At 37.1% G+C, this 23,835-nt stretch overlaps 1 protein-coding gene and 1 long non-coding RNA gene across 3 annotated transcripts in view; one reads left to right on the top strand and one right to left on the bottom strand.

Moving 5' to 3' along the window:
* LOC133518231 (G-protein-signaling modulator 2) overlaps positions 1-22,600 on the bottom strand; it is a 34,382-nt gene extending 11,782 nt beyond the window's left edge. The window contains exons 1-8 of one of the 2 annotated variants that reach the window (XM_061851869.1): positions 22,368-22,600; positions 22,176-22,255; positions 16,879-17,108; positions 11,957-12,235; positions 11,574-11,813; positions 9,174-9,438; positions 6,428-6,613; positions 6,083-6,321 (exon numbers count right to left, since the gene is read on the bottom strand). In XM_061851869.1, coding sequence (XP_061707853.1) covers positions 6,083-6,321; positions 6,428-6,613; positions 9,174-9,438; positions 11,574-11,813; positions 11,957-12,235; positions 16,879-17,108; positions 22,176-22,220 — 1,484 coding nt within the window. In that variant the 5' untranslated portion in view covers positions 22,221-22,255; positions 22,368-22,600. Of the gene's footprint in view, positions 1-6,082; positions 6,322-6,427; positions 6,614-9,173; positions 9,439-11,573; positions 11,814-11,956; positions 12,236-16,878; positions 17,109-22,175 lie in introns of both variants that reach the window. The other variant, XM_061851864.1, reaches the window with a different exon arrangement.
* LOC133518381 (uncharacterized) lies at positions 2,305-4,148 on the top strand. The gene is made up of 2 exons (XR_009799473.1): positions 2,305-3,080; positions 3,992-4,148. It is a non-coding gene; the product is annotated as an uncharacterized LOC133518381 (long non-coding RNA).
* Positions 22,601-23,835: the final 1,235 nt, after the last annotated feature.

Genomic DNA, 23,835 nt, shown 5'->3' with positions numbered 1-23,835 from the left:
CTGAGTTATAAAGCGTTGGTCCCATGATATTGAGCTACTTTCGCGACTTCGCAAGCCGGCATTTAGAGCGAGCAGGACAGGCAACCTGCGAGCCGGGCGACTACGATTTAGATGGACTACTCTTGTACAGGTAACGGTAACACGTTAATATTTTGTGATTTTTAAATAGAGATTGTGCAGGATAGTCAGCGGGTTTGCCATCAATTATACGATGGGCGCGTTTTTGCATTCTGGGCAGTCTATCGCGTTCAGCAGCTATGCCCCAATACCCCAAAGTTCGACACCTTGAGAATGTATTGCGTGGTAATATCCATTTATCGATACCCCACACTTTATAGTTAAAGCGATAAAAAATGACATCCCTGCTTTATATGTAGGGGAGATACCTACCCTAAAAAAATATTTTACGACTTTGTCGGATTGATTGACTTATAAGGAGCGTGCATGAACTGTAGATGGCAGCACAGAAGCCCCCTAGTCATTGGCGCGAAGCATTATGTCAAGTTTCCATTTATAGATTTAAGCCACTAGAAGGCAGACCCTGCTATGCGAAACAGAGCCAGCGTGAAGTGTAAGGGGACAGCACCTGTTTAGAAGCGTGAAGCTTTCGATTCATGTCACGAGATGGCAGACCCCCCGACACGCACGGTCGCTATATATTCATGCTAAATTACGGCTTACTAGCACTAACGATCACGGAGCAAAGTCTAGGACAGACAAACAGACAGATTAACATGGCGAAACTATAAGGGTTCCTAGTTGACTACGGAACTTCAATTTACAAAAAGTAGAACAAAACCAATTATCTACCTAGTTGGTTACTAAGTTCTGTTACTCGATTTGCAACCTCTTTATTTCCGTTAAAACAAATGCTTCCGAAAAAATAAAAAAATGACAATGTGGTGGATTTGTGACCTATAATTATATGCCACACATAACGCTTATCTCGTCGTATCTATAATGAATTGGGGCCTAAAAGAGAATCGTATCGCAGTAATTGCGTCGCACAAATGTGGGCACCCACCAAACATGATTTTGAAGTTGCTTGAAAACCTAAAAATCAACAAACAATTTGTTTATCGCACAATTAATAGATACAATAGTACTCAAGAGCTTCGATGACCGCAAGAGGTCTGGAAGACCACGCACCGTTCGGACCCCAGCTCTAATAAAGGCAGTGAAGGCGAGAATTGCAAGAAATCCCGTCCGGAAGCAAAAGTTGTTGGCAATACAGATGTCTGTGAAGAGCAGCTCCCAAAAAAAGTTATCAATGAAGACCTTGGACTACACGCTTACCGCAGACAAAAAGGTCATTTGCTTAACGACGATTAAAGACTATGAGGCTAGAGAGAAGTCGCGTGCTATTGAAGCGGTACGTACAAAATGGCCACCGAAAAAACTATTTACAGATGAAAAAAATTTTACCATTGAAGAATGTTGTAACCGCCAGAATGACAAGAGTGTATGCAAAAAACAGTCAAGAGGCGATTGCGGCTGTTCCGAGAGTGCAACGAGGCCATCATCCCTCTTATGTGATGATTTGGCTGGGTGTGTCATACTCAGGGCTAACACAGGTTTATTTCTGTGAAAAAGGTGTGAAAACTGGGGCCAAAGTTTACCAGGAAACCGTTCTCGAACCAATAGTGAAGCCCTTAAGCCACACACTAATTCAAAACCAGCCATGGGTCTTTCAACAGGACTCAGCTCCAGCACATAAGGCAAAAACAACTCGAGCCTGGTTTCGAAGGAACAAAATTGACGTCATTCCCCACGAAGACTGGCCGTCCTCCAGCCCGGACCTTAACCCCCTGGATTATGCCATATGGCAGGTTATTGAGGAGAAAGCTTGTACTAAACCCCACACAAATCTTGACTCCCTCAAGCGGGCCATAGTTAAGACAGTGACCGAATTAGACATGACAATCGTGCGTGCTGTTATTGATGACTGGCCTCGTCGTTTGAGGGCCTGTGCCAAGGCCAGAGGAGGCCATTTTGAATGATATTGTCATATGTATATCCTGATTTTATGTACTTCATATTAATATATAATTTATTCAACTTTCGTTCGTATATTTTATGTAGATAAAGATTATTGCAGTGACAGAATTTAGTAACCAACTAGGTACTTATTTACAAAAAAATAATTTTGCAGAATGAACCTGCTATCATTTTATGTTTCCGTATAACACTTTAAATAGTTAAGTTACTTGTAAACCAATTTTTCTTACAACTTAAACTTTGAAATTAATAATGTTCCGATACGAAAATGTTTAACTACGTTGTAAAATACGTACGTACATTAATAATTCCTCAGATTCATTGCTATCCATGTTTTGCGTTTCTATGGCGTGAAACAATGGTACAAGTATATCGAGCATACGATTTGCTGCTCATGTGACATTGAAACTGCGCGCAAGAGCCATTGTACATGATTGCGCACTCGCCGGCTTCAGGCACTGTGTTGACTTTGCCCGTCTAGCGCTCTACTTTACACGCAAGGTTATAACCCTTATGTTATTATATAAACACATTCTATCTATCCAAAATTATGGTGTAATATTACTGATAAGTGATGTTCACTTATTAATTCATATGGAATATTTCTTGTGGAAATAACGTTCACATTTTCTTTAACCAGACCAAGCGTAAAAAGTACTATGAATTAACAATTGCTATTGTAGGAAAACGTTGTTTTGAAACGATAACAATACCTGCCACGATAATCTTAAGTGACAATCAGATAACAATCATGAAACTGTCAAGATCATGATAAACTTAGTCTATATAAACTATTTATATCGTTATTTTTGTATGCCCTGAGAAGTTTTTTATTTGGCCTTCGCCTTGTTGCGGATTTTTAGTGGTACTTATTTATTTTACTGGCAAGGAGAGTGAGTCTTTGACAACAGACGTAGAATGTCATGGAAATATTTCGCCAAAGATGCTAAAAAAGATTGTCAAAATTGCGTGTTTTTTTTTTTTTGTGTAGGCACTATATTTACATCAATTAAGGACGAAGGATTGCTTAGCCCTATCAAGGTTTTGATATTAGTCGTGGGCATGCACTGTCTACATGACCGGTACTGACATTTTATTGCACTACATGTCGCACGCACTTTATTTCCATATGTAAGCTGCTTGTAGAGACCAAAAAATACAATATTCACTTCCGCAATAGAATCTTGTTAGGCTTTAACACACGCAATGTGTTTTTTGCCAACTACGGCACAACGGGATAGCTTTCAATTTACGCAGATAATTAGATCGCGAAATCTAATGAACGCAAGCGTTCATGTCCTTGCGCAGGTAACATCAGGTCGGCCATCATTCCTTATGACACGATTGTAACGATCACGCGCCAAACCCTGTTTTCGTAGAAAATAAAAGTTGTTGCTACAGCAAAGTACTTTTTATCCAATGTTCTGACAGGTTGAATGTTAGACAAAGCCCTCCCCTCAAGACCCTCTAAATATCAGACAAGATCTAAGTAAGTTTTCTTTCAAGCGAATGTTAAGTAAGCATTTGCTAAAACAAGAGTTCCAATAATACCATCATTATTATATTTATAGTATTTTATAAATATGTGGTAGTTTATATATTATTATTATTTTTGTATGTAGTTTATAAGTATGGTTTGCTTTTTTTATTCATTCAATATACAATATTTCTTACTCTGCACCAATTGTAGGTATCTCTGTTTGGCCCTATGGTTGACTGGTAGAGAATGCCATTTCGCAGTAAGTCCGCCATTTGTACAAAATTTAAATAAATAAATAAATGTTCTTATTACAGTAAATATTACATTGCTGTTCCTTATGTGTTTTATATTAAGCCATGATTCCTGTTCTGTCAGCAATGGTAATTTTTTGTTCCCTATTAGTTTTAACGCAATGTACCTTCATAGATGCAAGGCGATGTTAATAGGTACATAGTTCTCAAGTTTATCCCAAGATTCTCTCGACTAAAGTAACTTCTACTTTCTTTTTTCTAGTTGGTGATGACGTATAAAAGCGCCAGGTTGCCGAAGATATTATAACTAAACGGAGAGAGATCTGGAGATATAAATTGTTCATTTTTAAGTGCCTACAATATGAAGTATATACATCAAAGTGATCACTGCTGAAAATAAACCGAAGTTATCAATCTTATCCCATGTCACTTTCAATCTCTCAAAATAAAAATATAGTTTGGCACGCCATTTCCGTCACTAGAAATGTTGGCGCAAAGGATAGTGCTCCCATGGAAAATTTGAATTTCGCGCCTTTTTCTATTGACAAAGTGGGTTTGCCAGAGTAATAAGTAAAGTTTTTGTTTACTGCTTTTAAATTTCCATAAAGTGATATAGACCACCTAGAGGCAAATGGACCAACGACCAAATGTACGTCGAAGAGGGAAGCCATGTCTGGTACACGGATGGTTCCAAGAAAGGCATTGATGTAGGATGTGGAATCTATGGTGAGAGACCTAAGCTCATAACTAGCGTCAGCATGGGCACGCAGGCCTCTATCTTCCAGGCAGAAGTCTACGCCATCAACAAATGTGCGGAGATTAACCTGGATAGAAATGAATATCTATATCAACTCAAGACAGCCAGGCGGCTCTGCTGGCACTAGAATCTCTTGAGTCTAACTCAAAACTAGTCCACAACTGTAAAACAAACCTAAATGCACTGGCTAACTCCAACAAACTCATACTTATATGGTTACCAAGGCACTCCGACATTAACGGAAACGAAGAAGCGGACGAACTTCCTAGAAAGGGCGCAGACACACACCTGGTCGGCCCTGAACCGTTCTGTGGAATCACAAAACGGGATGCATATTCTCTGCTCAGCAACTTTGAAAAAACTAGATCAATCGATTGGTGAAAGTTCGTCAAAGGACAAGTGTACTCGAAAGCTCTAATCAAAGGGTTCAACAGCAAAACTACTAAGGAGCTTCTAGGGCTCAAGACACAAAACCTGCGCGGTGACCAGAATATTGACTGGACTCTATAAGTTGTGGACATTCTGGCGCCGCCGTAGTGAGTGTGAAAAATTGCTTATATGCCAATTTGCAGCTGCCAAATTGTACTTATAAAGCTGTCGTCCCACGAAAGTTCATATTTTCACCACCATTTCGCACATAGCCAATAATAAACTGACTTCCTTCTATTTATACATTTTACAAGCGACATTCAACACTTCGCATACGACAATAAAGAAAAATGCCATGTGTCTCCCAGCAACAGTTAATCCTGGCTAGACTTCTATCAATACATTTTATCTACACACATGTCATAAAACTTCTATGATGCCTTAAAAATCAGTAAATAATGGCCAACATTAAGGTAAACTGTATTGTTACAACAAATTTCTTATGTGTAAAAACGTTGTAATTGCTTCATTACTACATCAAAATCGACTTGGTACTGACATTAAAATTTCAAACATCTCTTAAAAAAAGCAATTTGATTTTACCTCTATTCTAATATCAGTCGAGATGCCTTTTTGTTCGAAATGAAAGGTAAATTGCATACAATTTTGTCAAATCTCGCATGTTAGTTTGTATCGAACGATACGGAAATAGGCCCCCGACTCTTATTTGTCTCAGAATTAAAAAAAAACTGCGAATGCGTGACATGCGTGAAAAGTTTTCATTTACCGCCATTTGACGTACATTAGTTTTAAGTAAAAAATGTTTATGTTTCTAAAGTAACTATAGCAAAAGTTTCGTTTTATATAAGTGATAAAGACGGCGACGCCGTCACATATGCGCGAGTTCCGTCGAAAGAGCAACGATTCCCCAATGTTGGCTGTAATTTGGGTTAGTGAATATACCATAGAAAGGTAATATGTGTGTAGGTAAAATAGTGTATGTAACTCTACATAATTAGGCATTAAAATACTCGTGTGGTTCTTTTAAGAAACGAACGAAGTGAGTTTCTTAAACCCACACTTGTGTTTTAATGTCTTCCATTATATATCAGTCACATAAACTACTATTATGATCTAATTGTAACTCGCTAATGAGTAAAATAAACTGCTTATACTTACAATTATGTGTACATTTTTTGCAGTCTACTTCTAAAAACTAAAACATACCCGTTATTTGGATTGCCGCTACTAGCAGACCGCTGCAGCTTGTTGCTGGAGCTTTTGGTCTTAGGCCTGTTTTCTTTGTTGCCGTTGAGCGTCGCCCTCTGCTCGTCCATCCGTTCTGATTGACATCTGGTCAACAATTCAAAGAATGATTCCACGGGATTGTCTTCAGATTCTGTTCGAACCACTTCCGGCTTCTTATCCATTTCCTCTTCCTCGTTCTTTTTACCATCAGGAGTTATCTAAAAAGAGGCGAAATTAAATGTCGTTGTCGTTACCAATTAGTTTCAAATGTTTTAACACTTCTGATAGCATTTCCTGCCTTACAAAGAGATGCGTTACACTTACTGGTATGAGAGATAATTGCTCCATACTCTGGCGGCGGACGCGCAGAGCGTTGAAGGGCGTGCGAGGAGCGCAGCTGTCGTCCGGGATGACGGGCGGCGCGGGCTCCGCCTCGGTTGGCAGCCCCAATACTTTGCGGAGGTCGCTTATATTCATTTGAGCTGTGGCCATTCCCAGGACATCGCCTAGCTACAAAATCGTTACAAGTTAATAGTAGTTTATGTGACTGCTACATAATGGAAGGCATTAAAACAAACCCACACTTGGGTTTAAGAGTTTCTTAAAAGGACCACATGAGTGTTTTAATGCCTAATTATTTAGAGTTACATACACTGTTTTATCTACACACATAGGATAAACTTTCTATGATATATTCACTAACCCAAATTACAGCCAACATTCGGGAATCGTAGCTCTTTTGGCGGAACTCACGGATATGTGGCGGCGTCGCCGAAATAGTTTTATCGCTCATTTTAAACGAAACTTATGCTATAGTTATTTTAAAAATAACAAAACAAACTCATTTTATACTTTAGAAGATAAACTGTACGTCAAATGGCGGTTAATGAAAACTTTTTTCACGCAAGTCACGCATTCGCGGTTTATTTAATTCAGAGACGAACTAGAGTCGGGGGCCTATATCCGTATCGTTCGATACAAAATAACATGCGAGATTTGTAAAAATTATATGTAATTTATATTTCATGTCGAACAAAAAGGCATCTCGACTGATATTAGAATAGAGGTCGAATCGAATTGCTTTTTTTTAAAGAGATGTTCGATATTTGAATGTCATTACCAAATCGATTTTAATGTAGTAATGAAGCAATTACAACATTTTCACAGATAACGAAACAGTTTATCTTCATGTTGGCCATTATTTAAGGCTTTTTAAGGCATGATAGAAGGTTTATGATATGTGTGTAGATAAAAAAAAGTTACATCTACTTAGTTGTTTACGTAAATATGCACCCACGTTGATACATTTCAGAATTGCCCCATGGTTGACTGGTAAGATACCCGCAATAGGGTAGTTCGACTGTATTTAAGATAAATTATTTCACACCATGCATGAAATAAAGCACCAGACAATTATTAAAAAAACGAAATAGGATAGAAATATAAAAATGTGCCTTGAAAACCTAACTGCTTGGCAAAGAGAACAAATTGCCAAACGTGAACTTATACATCATTGAAGAGTTCCGTTCTGTTCATCATCAGCAGTTCCACTTCATCAAATGTCACTTCTACAAATGTAAATACTTGATTTGTTAATGAAAATACTAAGATCACTATATATATGACTTTAAAATTTGAGGAATTCCCTCGAGTCCTCATGGAACCATCGTCAGAACTCGAACATGACAAAAAATTGTCTCGAAAATCTAATTTGCTTAACAAACACAGCGAAGAGGACAAATCGCCAAACATGTACTATGCGTCGTTGAAGAGTACCATTCTGATCATCATCAGCAGTTCCACTTAATCAAATGTCACTTTTTTAAATGTAAATGCTTGATTTGTTACAGAAAATATAAAAATAACTATATGTATGCCTTTCACATTTGAAGAGTTCCCTCGATTCCTCATGGATACCATCATCAGAACTGAGTATTGACAAAAACGGGACCAATCTGTATATAAATATAGATTCAAACAAACGACGATTCAACGACGCATAGTACACGTTTGGCGATTTGTCCTTTTCGCTGTGGTTGTTAAGCAAATTCGATTTTCAAGACAAATTTTTGTTAAGTTCGAGTTCTGACGACGGGGTCCATGAGGAATCGAGGGAACTCCTCAAATGTTAAAGACATATACCGGGTGTTTCCTGTAACACGAGCAATAAATTAAACTGTAGGCTGTACTCCTCAAACTCACCAACATTTGTTCAGCAACTTTTAAAAATAACTTATGTTTTAATTTTTATTACACATTCAAGTTAATTCTAAGACGCAATGTATTGCGAATTTTGTTACGTTTAAAGCGTGACAAGCAACGTCAAACACACTGATGTCAGCGTACATTGAAAATAATATTAAATTTGTATGAAAAAGATAAAATCTTAAGATTTCATAATTTTAAAAAGTTGTTAGTCAAAAGTTATATCGTTTTAGGAGTACAATATATGGTTTAATTATTTGCTCGTGTTACAGGAAACACCCGGTATATACTGATCTTAGTATTTTCATCAACAAATCAAGTATTTACATTTGTAGATGTGACATTTGATGAAGTGGAACTGCTGATGATGAACAGAACGGAACTCTTCAACGATGCATAGGTCACGTTTGGCAATTTGTTCTCTTTGCATGTTTGTCAAGCAGTTAGGTTTTCAAGGCACATTTTATATTTCTATCCTATTTAGTTTTTTCAATAATGATCTGGTGCTTTATTTCATACATGGTGTGAAATAATTTATTTTAAATACAGTCGAATACCCTATTGCGGGGATCTTAATAGTCAACCATAGGGCAAATCTGAAATGTGTCAAGGTGGGTCCAGTGACAAAAAAAACATGTTACCTCCTTTTCTACAGAATTAGGCTTAGGACGCTGTCTTTTTAATTTCATTGTATGAAATCCAAAATCAACATTAATCGTTCTTTCACCAGTCTCCCTCATTGAAGTCGTTTTTTTTTTCTTAAAAATTATGTTACGTCTACTACAGTGGGGCAGGATAACATACAATAAGAAAATATACCCACTAAGAGACGTGCCTATATGGATTTTTAACTTGACACACATACCTCTTTGGAGATGTTATAGTGCTCATTGGCATAATAGAGAGCTTTCTCGTGGTTCCCTAGAGCGGCATGGGCGTTGCCGAGCGACCAGCAGGCGCGGCCCTCGCCCACGCGGTCCTGCAGCTTCCTGGCCGAGGCGAGGTGGCGCGCGTGGTACTCCTCGGCGACGCGATACTCGCGTAACAGCGTGTACGTGTTGCCTAGCGAGTAGCACGCTTGCGCCTCTACGGCTGCGTCGCCTAGCTCCTCGGCCAAAGCTAAGGTTCGTCTGTGAAATCGTACTTCTATTACAACTTATTATTTGAGAAATGAAGAATATGTGACGAATGGTGAACACTGTTTTCTCAATTTATTACCTAAATTTTAACACTATTTTTTTATACCCTAATTTCACATTCGCGTGTTTTATTCACAGTTCCTTATTTTTCAAGTTAGTAGGTATCCCAAATAGTATTCATAGCTACATGTTTACACTATAAATAGTAACTGGACCTATTAATCAATCGCATGTATTCGTGTAGTATCATCGCAAAGGCATGGTTGAATGAATGTATGTACAGTCAGTATCAACGCGCCAAAAGTATCTGCCACCCAGGAATACTTTACCAAATAGATAATCTCTACAGTTCGCGATCAAACGTATCTGTTAGATTTATTATTCTACAAATAGAGATATATTTATTTTTGTTAAACCGCTAGAGAGCGACTTAACGCTTACTTATGACGAGTAGTCTGATCAGTTACTTTTGATGCTGACTGTACCTATTTATTTATTTATTTATTTATTGAATCAAGTTATAACATTACAGCTTACGCCAAAGCGTTACGTAGATTCTATAGAACCATATACACTGAGGGAGTTAATAAAACATGTATTTTTAGTATTACTTACATATTTAAATTAAAGGTAATGTTGGTGTTTAATCTAATCTTATACCCAGAACCCTTCAAAAAACGCCATTTTATTTAATGTTTTAAGGTGTTTCATTCATTGCAATGTAAATATAACATAGGTATCACGATGTAGTTAATACAAAGCAGAACTCGTAAGCATAATATATAACCAACTTCCGGATCCATCATCCGATCAGTTTAATCCGGTTGTAAGATAATAGAGGTAGTGTACTAATAATTTCGCATCGCAATCTGACATTTGTACAAATGCTTATTGTAATATATACAAACTTTAGCTCAATCGAAAATCCGTGAATGGGTATCGTGCCATTGACGAAGACGCGTGCCTTGACTCATATTGGCATGTTATTGAAGGTTAGATTTGACAAATCTGCGCGTCATCGTGGATGACACGAACTGTACTTTTTAACTTTCATGACTAAACAACATAATAGGGTAATCTAATATAAAATCGTAAATCTTGGCTTCGATAAGTAATGTACTTACGTCGCGCCGTTGACATAAGTTAATCCAAGTTTTTAACCTTTACATAAAGAGATATCAAAGTATATAGAAAAAAAGTCACGTCAGTTTTATGCAATGTTCTGTCAAAGTCACACCTATATACAAAAATATCATCGAAAATACTCGCAGTAAAAGCAGATTTAATTTAGGTTTATTCATAAGTTATGTTTAGGTTATAATAATGAAAATATTTAGCAGCTCGCAGTAATTTCAGTTAGTAATAGATTTCGTCGCGTGCGCATTATGTTAGGTATAGTATAATTTCTGGGTCCAGGACACGCAGCGCGCACGTTACAGAGGTTAGGAGGTAAGGTTGCTTCCTTGGTAGATAACAACCTAATCAGTTTCGGACACTAATTCATGATTACATGAAAAGAACAACTAAAGTTGATACAGCGCCAAGAACGCTTCAAAGCACAGATAGTTTTCCGTTAACGTAACTTTTATGCTTTCAAACAAGGTTTACCGTGTGCCAAGCATCTTGGTGTGCGACTGAGTAATATTTAAATTACGAGTACACTAAATATTATAATACACATATGTATAGGACATGGTGTTCAAAGGACTAGAAAGTGAACAGCTAGCCTGAACCTTCTTTGCTGAATCATAAAAATACACCTAGTTTCTAGTTCAAATTAACTGACTAAATACCGCTATATATAGTCGAATACAATTAAACACATTCACTGCCAAGAACCCGCGCTAGGTGGGTTCATTTTGTAATGAAAATGAGGCTGACGCTTGACGCTGAAAGTGTTAAATTTTCAAGGTCATTGTCGAAAGTTTTTCAAATTATATAAAAATAGAACATTTATCCGACGGGTTAGTAACATAAATCTGGACTCATACATGGTACCAACGTCACATCTGTCCTTAGTAACGCATAAGCCGCCTAAAGTAATACATATGAAAAACATGAATTAATAAAATCACGTTTATTCCAATGAGCAAACATGAGATGCAATTTAACAATTGTTTACATACTTGTAATGTTCAGCAGCATTCTCAAATTCCCCAAGGAATATATGTGAATTTCCAAGGTTGCTGTTAGCCCGTCGCTCCGCAGGTTGGTCGCCAAATTCTTGAGCGATCTGGAGTCGTTCTGTGTGGTAGCGGATCGCTCTCGCGAAGTCTCCTAAAAGGTAACAAGTGTTGCCGAGATTGCCGCAAGCACGCCCCATCGCTTGCCTGTCACCCAGGCTTCGCATCAGCTCGAGATTCTCCCTGAAAATTATTAGAGCAAAGTTAGACTTTTTGGCACTAAGCGACCAATAACACCGTTATTTTCGCATATTTCTCGTAGTGTTTAAGAATACCTTTGACATATGGCCACTGAATTGACTCATGATACTCGTAAAACAACTTACTCATAATAAGAAACGGCTTGCATCAGACAGTCTCTCACTTCCTGCGGGAAATGTCCCGGATCGTTTTGTCCGGCTCGTCCCAGTTGCTTGCCTTGTGCGTGGTACACATTGCCCAGGTTATACAGTGCGCGGCCTTCGCTTAGCCGATCTCCGAGAGAACGGGATATCTCCAGGTGTCGTTTGCAGCACTGGATGGCTTCAGAGAATTTCCCCATAACTTTTAGTGTGTTTCCTAGATTGCCTGATGCCTTGGCTTCGCCAAGTTTGTCATTCATCGTCCTGTAAAATGAAAAATCATTTAAAAGGAACTTCATACTCAATTTATAGTCGGACATAATCTATAATTCTCATTCTATACAATTCGTCTAGGCACTACTAACTACTATCTGGTGTTCCATAGAGTATAGGCACACCTTGGCAACGATGCCTTTTGGATTCATAATACTAACTACAAAAAAAGGCATATGAAATCGTCAGTTACTTATGTATTAGACCGTAAGATTGCTCAAGTGTTTCGCTGAAAAAAAATGCTCATGTGTTAGGGATGTGGTCGAAAACTTACGAACATTGGCTAGCAATATCCAACGTGCTAAGGAAATAATTATTTCAATTAAAGACCTTTTAAACAGCTTCTTCTTCTTCTTCGTCGTTCCCTCATGCCTGAGGATCGTGACCAAAAACTATGTCCCTCCATTTAACGCGATCAAGGGCTATGTGGGCTGCCCTCTGCATGGAACCACATGCTTGTCTTATGGAATCCGACCATCTTGCAGGGGCTCTTCCTCTAGCGCGCTTGCCTTCAACTTGACCCAGTATGATGTCACGTTCGAGGCTGTGGTGTGGCGATCGCATTATGTGCCCAAAGAATCTGAGAGCCATCTCCTGGCAGATCGTTGAGAGTCGTTTGGTGATGTTTAGGTCTCTTAGAATGGACTCATTTGTTCTCATTGCGGTCCATGGGATTCTTAGCATCTTTCTCCAACACCACATCTCGAAAGCATAGATTTTGCTCTTGTCCAAGCTTTTGATGCACCAGGTTTCTGCACCGTACATAAAGATGGAGAATACCAGACCCCAGTTTTAAACAGCAGAAGATACTAAAATGGAGCCCTAAACAGGTCGCATGCGTGTAACCACGGGCGATAACATTTTATGAAAGCCCATTATATACTTACTTTTCTCTTTGGCCTATTGTGCCGAAAATAAACGTGCATTATTATGGACGACAAAACCTACATACAATTTTACTATAAAATGTTATCACTCGACAAATGTCGCCGTGGTGAAATAGTAGCCGGGTGACCAATTTTACACTGTACGAGAAACCCAGGATGTCGAAAATGCCAAAAAGTCAAATTTCGTCAAAAAAATCAGCAAAAAAGCAAGTGGGTTTGGCAGGCTACCTGCGAGTGCGCCACCACACAAACAATGAAGGCCGATAACTTAATTTCGGAGTGCCCGAATCACCACTTGTTGTCCGTGGTCCGTGAGCATGATGGTCCTGTCTACTTCAAGACCACGTTGTCTTGGTATTGAGATAACGGAGTTGAATATGTGCCTATATTTCGTTTTTTGGCATTAGAAAGAAGGTAAGCGACTTTGACGTGTTTTTTATTGAAAAAAAAATACCAGTCAAGTGCGAGTTCGTTTTACTCGCGCACCGAGGGTTCTGTACAAACTTTGAATTATCTCTTGTAACTATAAAGACGAAATGCTTTTGATCAGATGTACCTTACCTATACTAAGCGTAATTGTGTACAGCGCCATCTATCGGCACGTATGTTGATTTTTCGGCGATAATTCTCTATCATGTGAACCGATTTCAAAGATTGTTCTTTTATTTGAAAAAAGGCGTCTTTAATATAATCTCATAGCAATTTCCAGTGTAATAAACACACTTATAGTTGGTTAAATTGCAAACTGAATTCGGCCATGTTTTTTGTTCATTAAAAAAAGTTACCAAGATAGAGGTCTGATTATATTTTTCCTGCAAAATTTACAGTAATGTGAATATCATGTAAAAATTTCATAATTTTTCATCGGTAACATTCCGAGATAAGGGAGGGAATAGTTATTTGTACAACAAGAGAGCAAAGTTTGATATTTCTTCGAGTGCTTGTGTTGAGTCCCGTGCAAGCGAAAGATTCTATAATAGATTCACGAGCGTAGCGAGTGAATCTAATTTAGAACCTTGAGCGTAGTAAGGGACTCAAAAGCGCACGAGATGTAAATAACTTTGATCTCGTGTAGTACACAAAAATTTTCACGTCAGTCAGCCATCAAAAAATACAACCTGAAAAAATGTAATCCAGACGGACGGATCACTATTTCACTCATATTTTCTGAAGGTATTCTAACAATTAACTTTAATTACCGCAATAAAACAAAACGAAAGAAATTTCAATAAAATAATACAAAAATAATGAATTAACGAACATCAATTGACAGTTCAATCGACAACTTTTTTTTGTAAATAAAAACTTTGTAAGATCCGGTCCGAATTGCGGATACTACTATTTGTCAACTATAGTAAAGATCGTTAAAAGTAGTTAAGTAGAATTATTTACTGCGTAACAATTGCGTAAATTTGTAAAAGTTCATTGTTTTGATTGTTTAATAAAATACGTAAAATATGGTGTTTTTATTAAATTTTAAACTTTTATTTCATTAATTAATTATTACGAATGAAGACTCGTAGGGTGTTTTGGAACGACGCGGTCTGACTTATTTCGGGGGTCTATTATAAACCGTCAATATACCGTTGAATTACGTATGCACTTTTTTTGTCTCTTTCTTTTTCCTAATGACGTGAAAGGGATAAAAACAATAGAATCCAAATATTTCGAACTTGTATTAGGCCCCGCACGTTGAAATGACATTCGAATCTAAAGGTCACTTGAATGTTACTTTGTCTCACTCGGTGAGCAAAATGCGGTTTTGCTCACTGTTTTTGAGCAGCAAATTACCCTTTTTCGAGCTGCTGACGTGAAAAGGTATTTTTTTTAACTGAATCATCCAAAGCCAGGCCAATCGACACTTTTTAAACTCTTTTATTATATCTCCTTGGATTTCACGGGCCTTACAAAACCAAAAGAGAGGAACCGCCTGACTATCCGCGCCGTGTCTAAGATCACAGCTTTCTGCGTCTGACCCTTGACCCAACCACCTAGCGAGAATCTCTCAAGGTGTTGGTCGAGACTCTTCGCTATGAGACCGTCCGCTGAAACGACTATCGGGACAATGATCGTCGAATCAACATCCTACATGGCGGTTATTTCGTGAGAAGGACAAGTCCAGTAAGTACCTATTACTGGACTTGTCCTTCTCGGCTTTCACGAGATTCTCATCATGAGGGATGGTGATGTCGACGAGCACGGCCCGGCGTTGCGATCGATCTATTACCACGATGTCAGGCTTATTGGCTACAATAGTCCTGTCAGTAATAATAGATCGATCCCAATAGGCATAGGCACGACCATTTTCGAGAACTGGTGCAGGTGAGTACTTGTAGTACGGTACTTCGCGGTCCACACGTCCGTATAGAAGAGCAAGTTGCTGGTGAATAATTCTGGCTACGAGATTATTTCTGTGCAAGTACTCGCCGTTAGCAAGATGAGAACAGCTGGAAATATATGCCTGAGTGACTCTCCGGGACGGCGGCATGCCCGACAAATGTCGAACGTACCGTCCTTCAGGATATATTTCCGGTAATTGTTCGTCATCATAACTTCGTCCGCAATTGCACAGACAAAACCCTCGGTTTCTCCGAAGAGGTACCCGAATCGTAACCAGTTCACCGACGCGAGCAGGTCCACATCGGGTCCCGTGAGGGCCTTGTAGAACCGCCCGTGTAGCACCTTACTCTCGCATGCCGCCCTGCGATCGGCAGTATTTAGTACCACAGGTTTGCGCCAGTTCCCGTTTGCCAAGGAGAGCGGCGTGAGGTTCCTGTCTACTGCCACCACATCACGATGCATCCCACATTCGTTGTTAAGGAAATAATTCCTGAGATTGCACACCTCGCAGTTGTGGAGATCTTTGGCGTTTAGAAAGCCGCGACCTCCACTTTATTATTTATTTATTTCAGGTATACATATGTAACTTACAGCTAACAAGCCAAAGCGTTACAAATATTAATTAATTCACATTAACATTACAATGATTTAAGACAAACAAAAACTTCGTGACTTAAGTTAGTTCTTAAGCTCACATGAGGATGTATCAATTACTTTGTTAATTTTTTTAACTAAGTCACAGTGAAACAGATCACACTACGGGTCTGCGTTAAGTACGGAGTTGAGCACAGAGAGGTCTTAGTAAGGCATATCTCCGAAAAAACATTAAGCCTGCAGATCCTATCGAGACTTTCAAAAAAACTGGTACAGGACTCCAAAGTCATCTGAAATGAATCTGTGCTAAAGCGTATATCGAGGGTTTGATCCAAGGTGCGATCTATGGCTTACGGTTGACCGTGTCAAAAATATAGTACCTGAATTTGTTGCACAATTTAATACTGACTAATAAGTAAGTGTAAAACTTAGAAAAATATTGTTTCATATCATTTAAAGCTTGTGTTTATACTTTCTGGAACACTCGATACTAGGCAGCAAAGCTTGATATAACAAGGAAATATATACCTATTAAGTATATGTACATATCATATACAACACATACACTATAAGAACATTAACATGTTTACTAACACGAGAAGTTTTGTACCACCCATGTGACACCATATTCTTGATCATTCATTCATTTAAGCAATGCTTACCTATAAAACCATACATACATAAAATAACGTTGTTAACAGCTTGTGCTCATTTAATTATAGAGAGGCGTCCTGTAGGCTAGCATTGGCGCGTGGAACCGGCGATCCTTTGTTTCCCGTTAATGGTTATCAATGTGATCTTATAGACATTTACCTTGCTAAAGTCAAATCATGTTTATGGTACTGCATCGCTTTGTTGTAGTCGCCTAGGTAGAAGTAAGCGTTGCCGAGCTGGCTGTAGATGGCGCTAAGGGTGCGCAGGTCGTCCGTGCCGGCCTGGATGGCAGCCTGGAAGAAAGCCACGCCTGCGCGGCAGTCGCCGGCCTTGCACAGCCGCTCCCCTTCCAGCGCCAGCTCCAGGCACATTGAGCCCCCATCGCAGCTCTGAAAACAAATCAAAACAAACTTAACGGAACTAACAAAAAATCGGCCAAGAGGAAGAGGTTTTTTATTATTTCAGATATTCTTCTTGAATTTGTTCTATGATTTTTTTTCAATCTTTTTTTAGACTTTCGGAGCACATTATTTCCGAAAATATGAATTATAGGTACAAAAATGTTATTTAGGAACCCTTCTTAGTTTTGACAGACCTATTCAATGACCAAACCAACAAAAAAGCACCTATCATTGCCACCTGACTCTTCGCCTATCATTTTTAGGGTTCCGTAGTCAACTAGGAACCCTTATAGTTTTGCCATGTCCGTCTGTCTGTCTGTCCGAGGCTTTGCTCCGTGGTCGTTAGTGCTAGAAGGCTGAAATTTGGCATGGATATATAAATCAATAAAGGTCTTTCAAAACTAATAGGGGTCTTCAACAAACATTTTTTGATAAAGTGAATATATTCGGAGATAATCGCTCCGAAAGAAAAAAAAATGTGTCCCCCCCCCCTCTAACTTTTGAACAACACGTCAAAAAAATATGAAAAAAATTGTGGAAGTCGAGCTTAAGAAAGACATTAAATGAAAACTGTAGCGGACGTGATCAGTTTAGCTGTTTTTGAGTTATCGCCAAAAAATTCCCCTTTATAGTTAAAAAGACGTACTATCCACAGTTCATCCTTTGGTTAATAATCTACTATGCTTTAAGCTCCAGTTTAGCTTATTGTGACGGAAGAGTAACTACGGAACCCTACTCTATTATGAAAATTATACTAAAACTTATTCCAAATCCTAAGTGTTGGATGCACCCATGAATCCCAAGACACATTTTATAATTAAACTATGATTTAATGCTAGTTAAGGCTAAGTTATGCGATAAAGGCGATTTTAGGGCACGTATTTTGGCCGACCCTTATTTTCAATGAACTACAACATTGATAATAACGCCAATGACACCCTATAGGTTACAAGCGAAACAAAATCATCCCCACCACTTAGTGTGTATTATGCATGGGAGTTATAAAAAAAAATGTGATTGATTTACAATGCCAATATTTTGATTTACAATATGTAGGTATGCCCATGCTAATATATTACAAATTTCTATTACCAATGATCACTGACTGTAAAAAGTGGCAGGGACCTAATTCTATCCTCTTTTTCTTCCCTCTGAGGGGTAATTTTCGTGATAAAACTATCCTCTGTCCTTTCCCAGGGCTTAAACCATTTCCATACCAAATTTCATTGTAATTGGTTCAGCGGTTTAAGCATGAAGAGGTAACGGACAAACAGGGTTATTATAGTACATTTCGATAAGTGGGAAATTGTCGTGACTCCCTTCGGTCGCGTTTGAATTTATCGCCACTCGTTGCGAATTACCTTTTGCCCTAGTACGGTAACTAGCACTATACGTGCGTATATAGAAAACTTTACAGGGCCATATGTACTGCAAAACGTTGTCCAATACACGTGCGAAAAGGTAATTCACAACTCGTGTTTTAATTATCGCCATTCTTTGCGACTTTCCTTCTTTTCGCACTTGTATCGTAATGTCGCATTTATAATATTGGTAGGGATGAATAATATTAATTTCAAAAGAAGTTATTTTTCTTAAAAAGTAATACCTACACAACTATGCATACGGGAGTCTGTTTATAGGCCATTTTATGCACAAATAAGCGCGAATTTTCTATTCATGTAATAATCAATATTTTTATTAGAGTGTATTGACAACATTTTAGTATACAATTAGTAAAAAATGAAATCTGTTAAAATATGTTTACCCAAGGCCACAAAATAAACAAAAGTTTAGGGTTGAAGGAGGGGCACCCCTTTAATGTCTTAATTTAGTAGTAGGAGCTATAAGTACTTATTTAATTAGACGCTCATTCAAGTACTAAGAGAAAACGTTTGTAATACCTATGTTTGTACATATTTCCATGTTGTTGCATTCTGTTGTATAAAAATAAGTGAGAAGACAGTAAAATGATTGGAGAGTATAGTGAAGTAAACAAAATATGAGTCAATACTTTAATATAACATTTCTTGTTATCCTATCCTATCCTATATCCTATTTCATCAATTGACATTTTACACAAATACTAGCATAAAGATGCAGTTATAGTAATCATAAGACCCTCAACTTTTTCTAGCAAAAACGAGGCATTAGCCGGGTCCACACACAATACGGCCTTAAGTCATATATAATAACTATAATAAGTCAATAAACTGTTGGTCGATGTTTTAGTTTGTCAAAAGCCGGGTCCACACAGAGCGAGCATACGCGCGAGGCAACTTCCTCACGCACAATACGGCCCGTGTAGTCGTGCCACGGCCGAAGCGGCGCACTCGGACGAGGAAAACGCGCGCGCCGCCTCAGCCGAGGCACGTCTATACTGGCCGTATTGTGCGTGAGGAAGTTGCCTCGCGCGTATGCTCGCTCTGTGTGGACCCGGCTTTTGACAAACTAAAACATCGACCAACAGTTTATTGATGGTTAAAAACAGTAAATTTATTTATACCTCACCAAAAAGATAGAACATACATCTATGCTAAACAATTTATCTATACTAAACAATGTTAGAGTTGCGGTACAGTCGAACAATTTAATTTCAATACCGTTTCATACCTTGTCGCAGTGACAATCAATATAAAGTCGCTAGGGACCCCAGTATATTGTCACTGAGACAAGGTATGAAACGCTACTGATATTAAATTCCTTCACTATATCTATGAATAAATAGCAGTTATGTTGATATTTCATTTAGTCAATCTCTTGTTTTTGCGAGAAACAGTTCTAGGTCTAGTAAGGTATATCCAAGATAGGATGATCGCAATTGCTACCAAAATAGTCGTTATTTTACATCAACAGCAATACAATGTGTAACACCATTTCACCCCCACTCTCAATTGTGTGTTATAAATAGGCATCAGAGTTTTTATCGCATGGTAAGACTAATTGCAAGCTATGGAGTCGATATTAGCAATAAAATTCAACTCATATTCATACTCATTTACCTATTTACAAATACAAACTCTTTATTGCACACCTCAAATACAGAAACAATACAAATAATACAACACAATAAGAGGTAAACAACAGGCGGTCTTATCGCTAACGAGAACTGTGATCTCTTCCAGACAACCTTTAGGTAGTGTTATTTAATTAGTGATTTTAATTTTACAAGGACAAAAAAGTTTGTAAACGATCCTTTAATTTTGTCTTTCAGGACATAAATTTTACTAATAAAAAATAATGACCATTTTTATGTATTGATTAATTTACATTCATATTATTTTTACCTCTTTTAATGTACATATTGTTTGTTTTAATGAATTTTCGTAATATAATCAATACAAAAATAGTAATTATACTCATTGGTAATATTGATATATTCAAAGACAAAATGAAAGTATAGTATAGAACTCGTCAAAGTTCTAGTTCTTGGTTATAAAATTAAAATAACTTATTAAATAGATGAATGAGTTGAATTTTTATTGCTAATGTCGACTCCATGGCTTGATATTAGTCCTACCATGCAATAAAATCTCCGATGCCTAGTTATACATATTAAAACTGTGAAAAAGATAATTTTTAAGGAAAAACACTTGATATTTTAAACATAAATGCCACTAATTTTCCTTGCCTTATAGTTGATAATAGCTATTGGTCTTGTCTCAGTCCAAAGTTTTTGGTGTCTAGAAAAAAATGTAACTTGAGTTTGAGTGTATATTACTCCAACATTTTATTAAAGGGCATTAAGTGAATTAATAATAAAACCTTGTTTTATATTGTCATTTGCATTAAATATTTGGAGGTTAGTGAGAATTAAGTAATATATATCTGGTGAGATCCTTCCAACTTGGCAAAAAAAATTGGTCTTACCCGGCTATACCTTAATCATCATACTCAACACAAGGATAAGACTGTTAAATAAATTCAGAAAATGTCTTAATTGGCTTTTTCTGTCTTACAACTGACTATGTGCATGGAGGTTCACCTTTTAATAACAGTAATTTTCTTTACGTACAAGAAACAATATTTATAGTTCTGAAAACAATATGTAACAACAAATGAGACAACCAGTCCAGTGATATTGTAAATGTAAGCAAGGCATAATAAGCTAATGCATATTCATAGTGAGACATTCTTGCAGACTAATAATTCCAATATTCAACAAACTTGTCTAATGAGTTCACTCAACAAGTAATACTGTAACAAAAATCAGGTCATTATTCTCAACTTGTTTACAGCTGTTTTATAACCAGATAAACAATGTTTATAAATAAACTTCCATTATATCTCATGGTGATTATAAGAATTTGTTATACAATTCATATTCATGATTGTAGTTGATGGTTTAGATAAATATTAGTTTTTTGATAAATTACACAATACATGTATTATTATATTTTCCATACATCTTTTAGACTAAGAGTTAATAGGGATGTTGCTTGTATTTAAAATATATTATTTAACACCATGCATGAAATAAAGCACCAGAAATATATTAGAAAAATCTAGACCGCAGTTATTTTCAGACCCAAATTCTGTTTAATAAATCCAAAAGAACTATAAAGAGTAGGTGACTTGACCGTGACATTATTGTTCTGTTTTTCATATAGATTCCCTAGTGGCTAATTGTTTGACAGAAAAAAGAAACTGACTTGACTAGTCAGTCAACTACCTTAATACCTATTATATTTTATTAATTAACTGAACAAACGTAGTTGAGTTGTTAAGGAACATTTAAATGCTATAGATTCTAGTCTCAAAAAATAGCCTGTGTGCACATATTAACGAGCGTGTCAACCTCATAAATCCAAACGACTATCTGCATAGTTCACTGAGGGCTGATACTCGCGGATATAGGCGCTAATAGGAATAGGTCACTGCTTCCGTATTAGGTCCCCCAAGCTATGACTCACAAAAGACTTCAGAAAATCATCGGAATATTATACCATGATAAATACGAAACTATAGCCACCTTCAAGCTCTTGCTGTAGAACATTAAGCTCTTCGAAATGAGGAATAGTTACGTTAGCATCATAATAATACATAATGCTTACTTACTTGGGCATCTGTCGACAGGTTTTCGGCGCTAGCACTAACTGACATTCTTCTTTTGATAATGCTTCAACAACAGAACAAAACTAAAAAATAGATAAATATCTTAATTTATTATCATACTTAGTATTTAAAGTATACTTCACTATTAGGGCGTGTGCAATTTATGAACACTGAGCGAACGTTAACGTTACAAACTTCTGTTCTGTGACTTGACTTATGCTGGCACACACAAAAAATTAACACTACAATGACACAACGCAAGGAAAGGCAAATACACACACAAGCGAAAACCATGAAGTACGGTCACGGACATAGAAAATAATACGGATAGTGTACATTGGCCAAAAGGTGTGTCCACACATAGATTTAAAAAGCATAGATTACTAGTCCGCACATCCTTAGTGAAACCACTTCAGCTGCGACATTATGTCGCACTCGTTCGAACGGCCCTCGCAGTACGATTGTGTACATCTCCCGATTGAAAATTAAAAAATAGATGGTTGTTTGTGAGGTGAATGGGTGTCACAATTGATCACTAAATAAAAACAAATCAACTGATATTACATTCTACGCGTAAGCATCGAGTTTAATATGATATTTTTACGCAATTGTGAATACAAAAATCCAAACCTTCGTCAGCCACCATTGCTTATAAATGTTTCCAATTAAATGAATCAATTTTCCTTCAAATGAGGCATGACGTTTACATTCTAAAATAAGTACGCTTACTTTAAGTTCCTTGTATTATTAAAGAAAATTATATTTTTTATTATTTTATTTCAAAGTATGTTTTTTTTATAATATTTTAGTTTAATTTTTATTTTATGTAATGATCGTTTAAGAAATTCGATACTATAGCGCCAATACTGAACAGAGTCGGCTTGTGACTCTTGTGAGGTAAATAAATAAATAAATATTATAGGACTTTAAAACACAGTAAGCTCAATAAGGCTAGTGTTGCTGTTGAGGTTACTTAGACAACGATATATATAATTTTTTAACCATTTTTTAAAAATATTTCGTAATCAAATGCTGAACGTTGCCATTCGCGTATTTTTAAAATATCTCCAAAATATATCATCCAACTTGATGATATATTTTGGAAATATTTTAAAAATACGTGAATGGATACCAATTAATATTCAAATTTCTACAATGTCTACCCTATTAAAATTAATGTTTTTTTGTTGTTTGTGGACAAAGTGCTTGGTTTAATTAGTTAATAATATTGACATCATAATTATTTATAAATTACTTAAAAGATATGAGAACCGCACTCTGAATATAGCACTAAAATTGTATAAAAAAGGTATTTAATTTCAGTAGTAGGTATATTGATAAATACTAGCACAATGGTATGTTTTTATCATTGGCAGCATGTGCGAGTGAGACACCGCGACCCACCTTTGCTATTTCAAGTGGACTGTTTTTTCTAGTCTGCTAAGAAAACCTTTCTGCCTCAGTAATAAGGTTCAATTTAGTATGACAAAAAAGTTAGAGCGTGCTCCACTTTAGATCTCCATGGATTAGTCCTACTCGTAAGCCCCAACAGCTGCGTTCATTAAAGGTGCATTTCATTTAATAATGTGTAAGTGACTGTGTTTTAGATCAATCAGTGTTTATTAAATTATGTAAATCAAATATCTGGTGCTGTTCATACAGC

This window comes from Cydia pomonella, chromosome 1 (assembly GCF_033807575.1).
Source record: "Cydia pomonella isolate Wapato2018A chromosome 1, ilCydPomo1, whole genome shotgun sequence".
Classification (NCBI taxonomy): domain Eukaryota; kingdom Metazoa; phylum Arthropoda; class Insecta; order Lepidoptera; family Tortricidae; genus Cydia; species Cydia pomonella.
The sequence above is the reverse complement of the archived record's forward strand: the minus strand, read 5'-3'. Positions and strand labels throughout refer to the sequence as shown.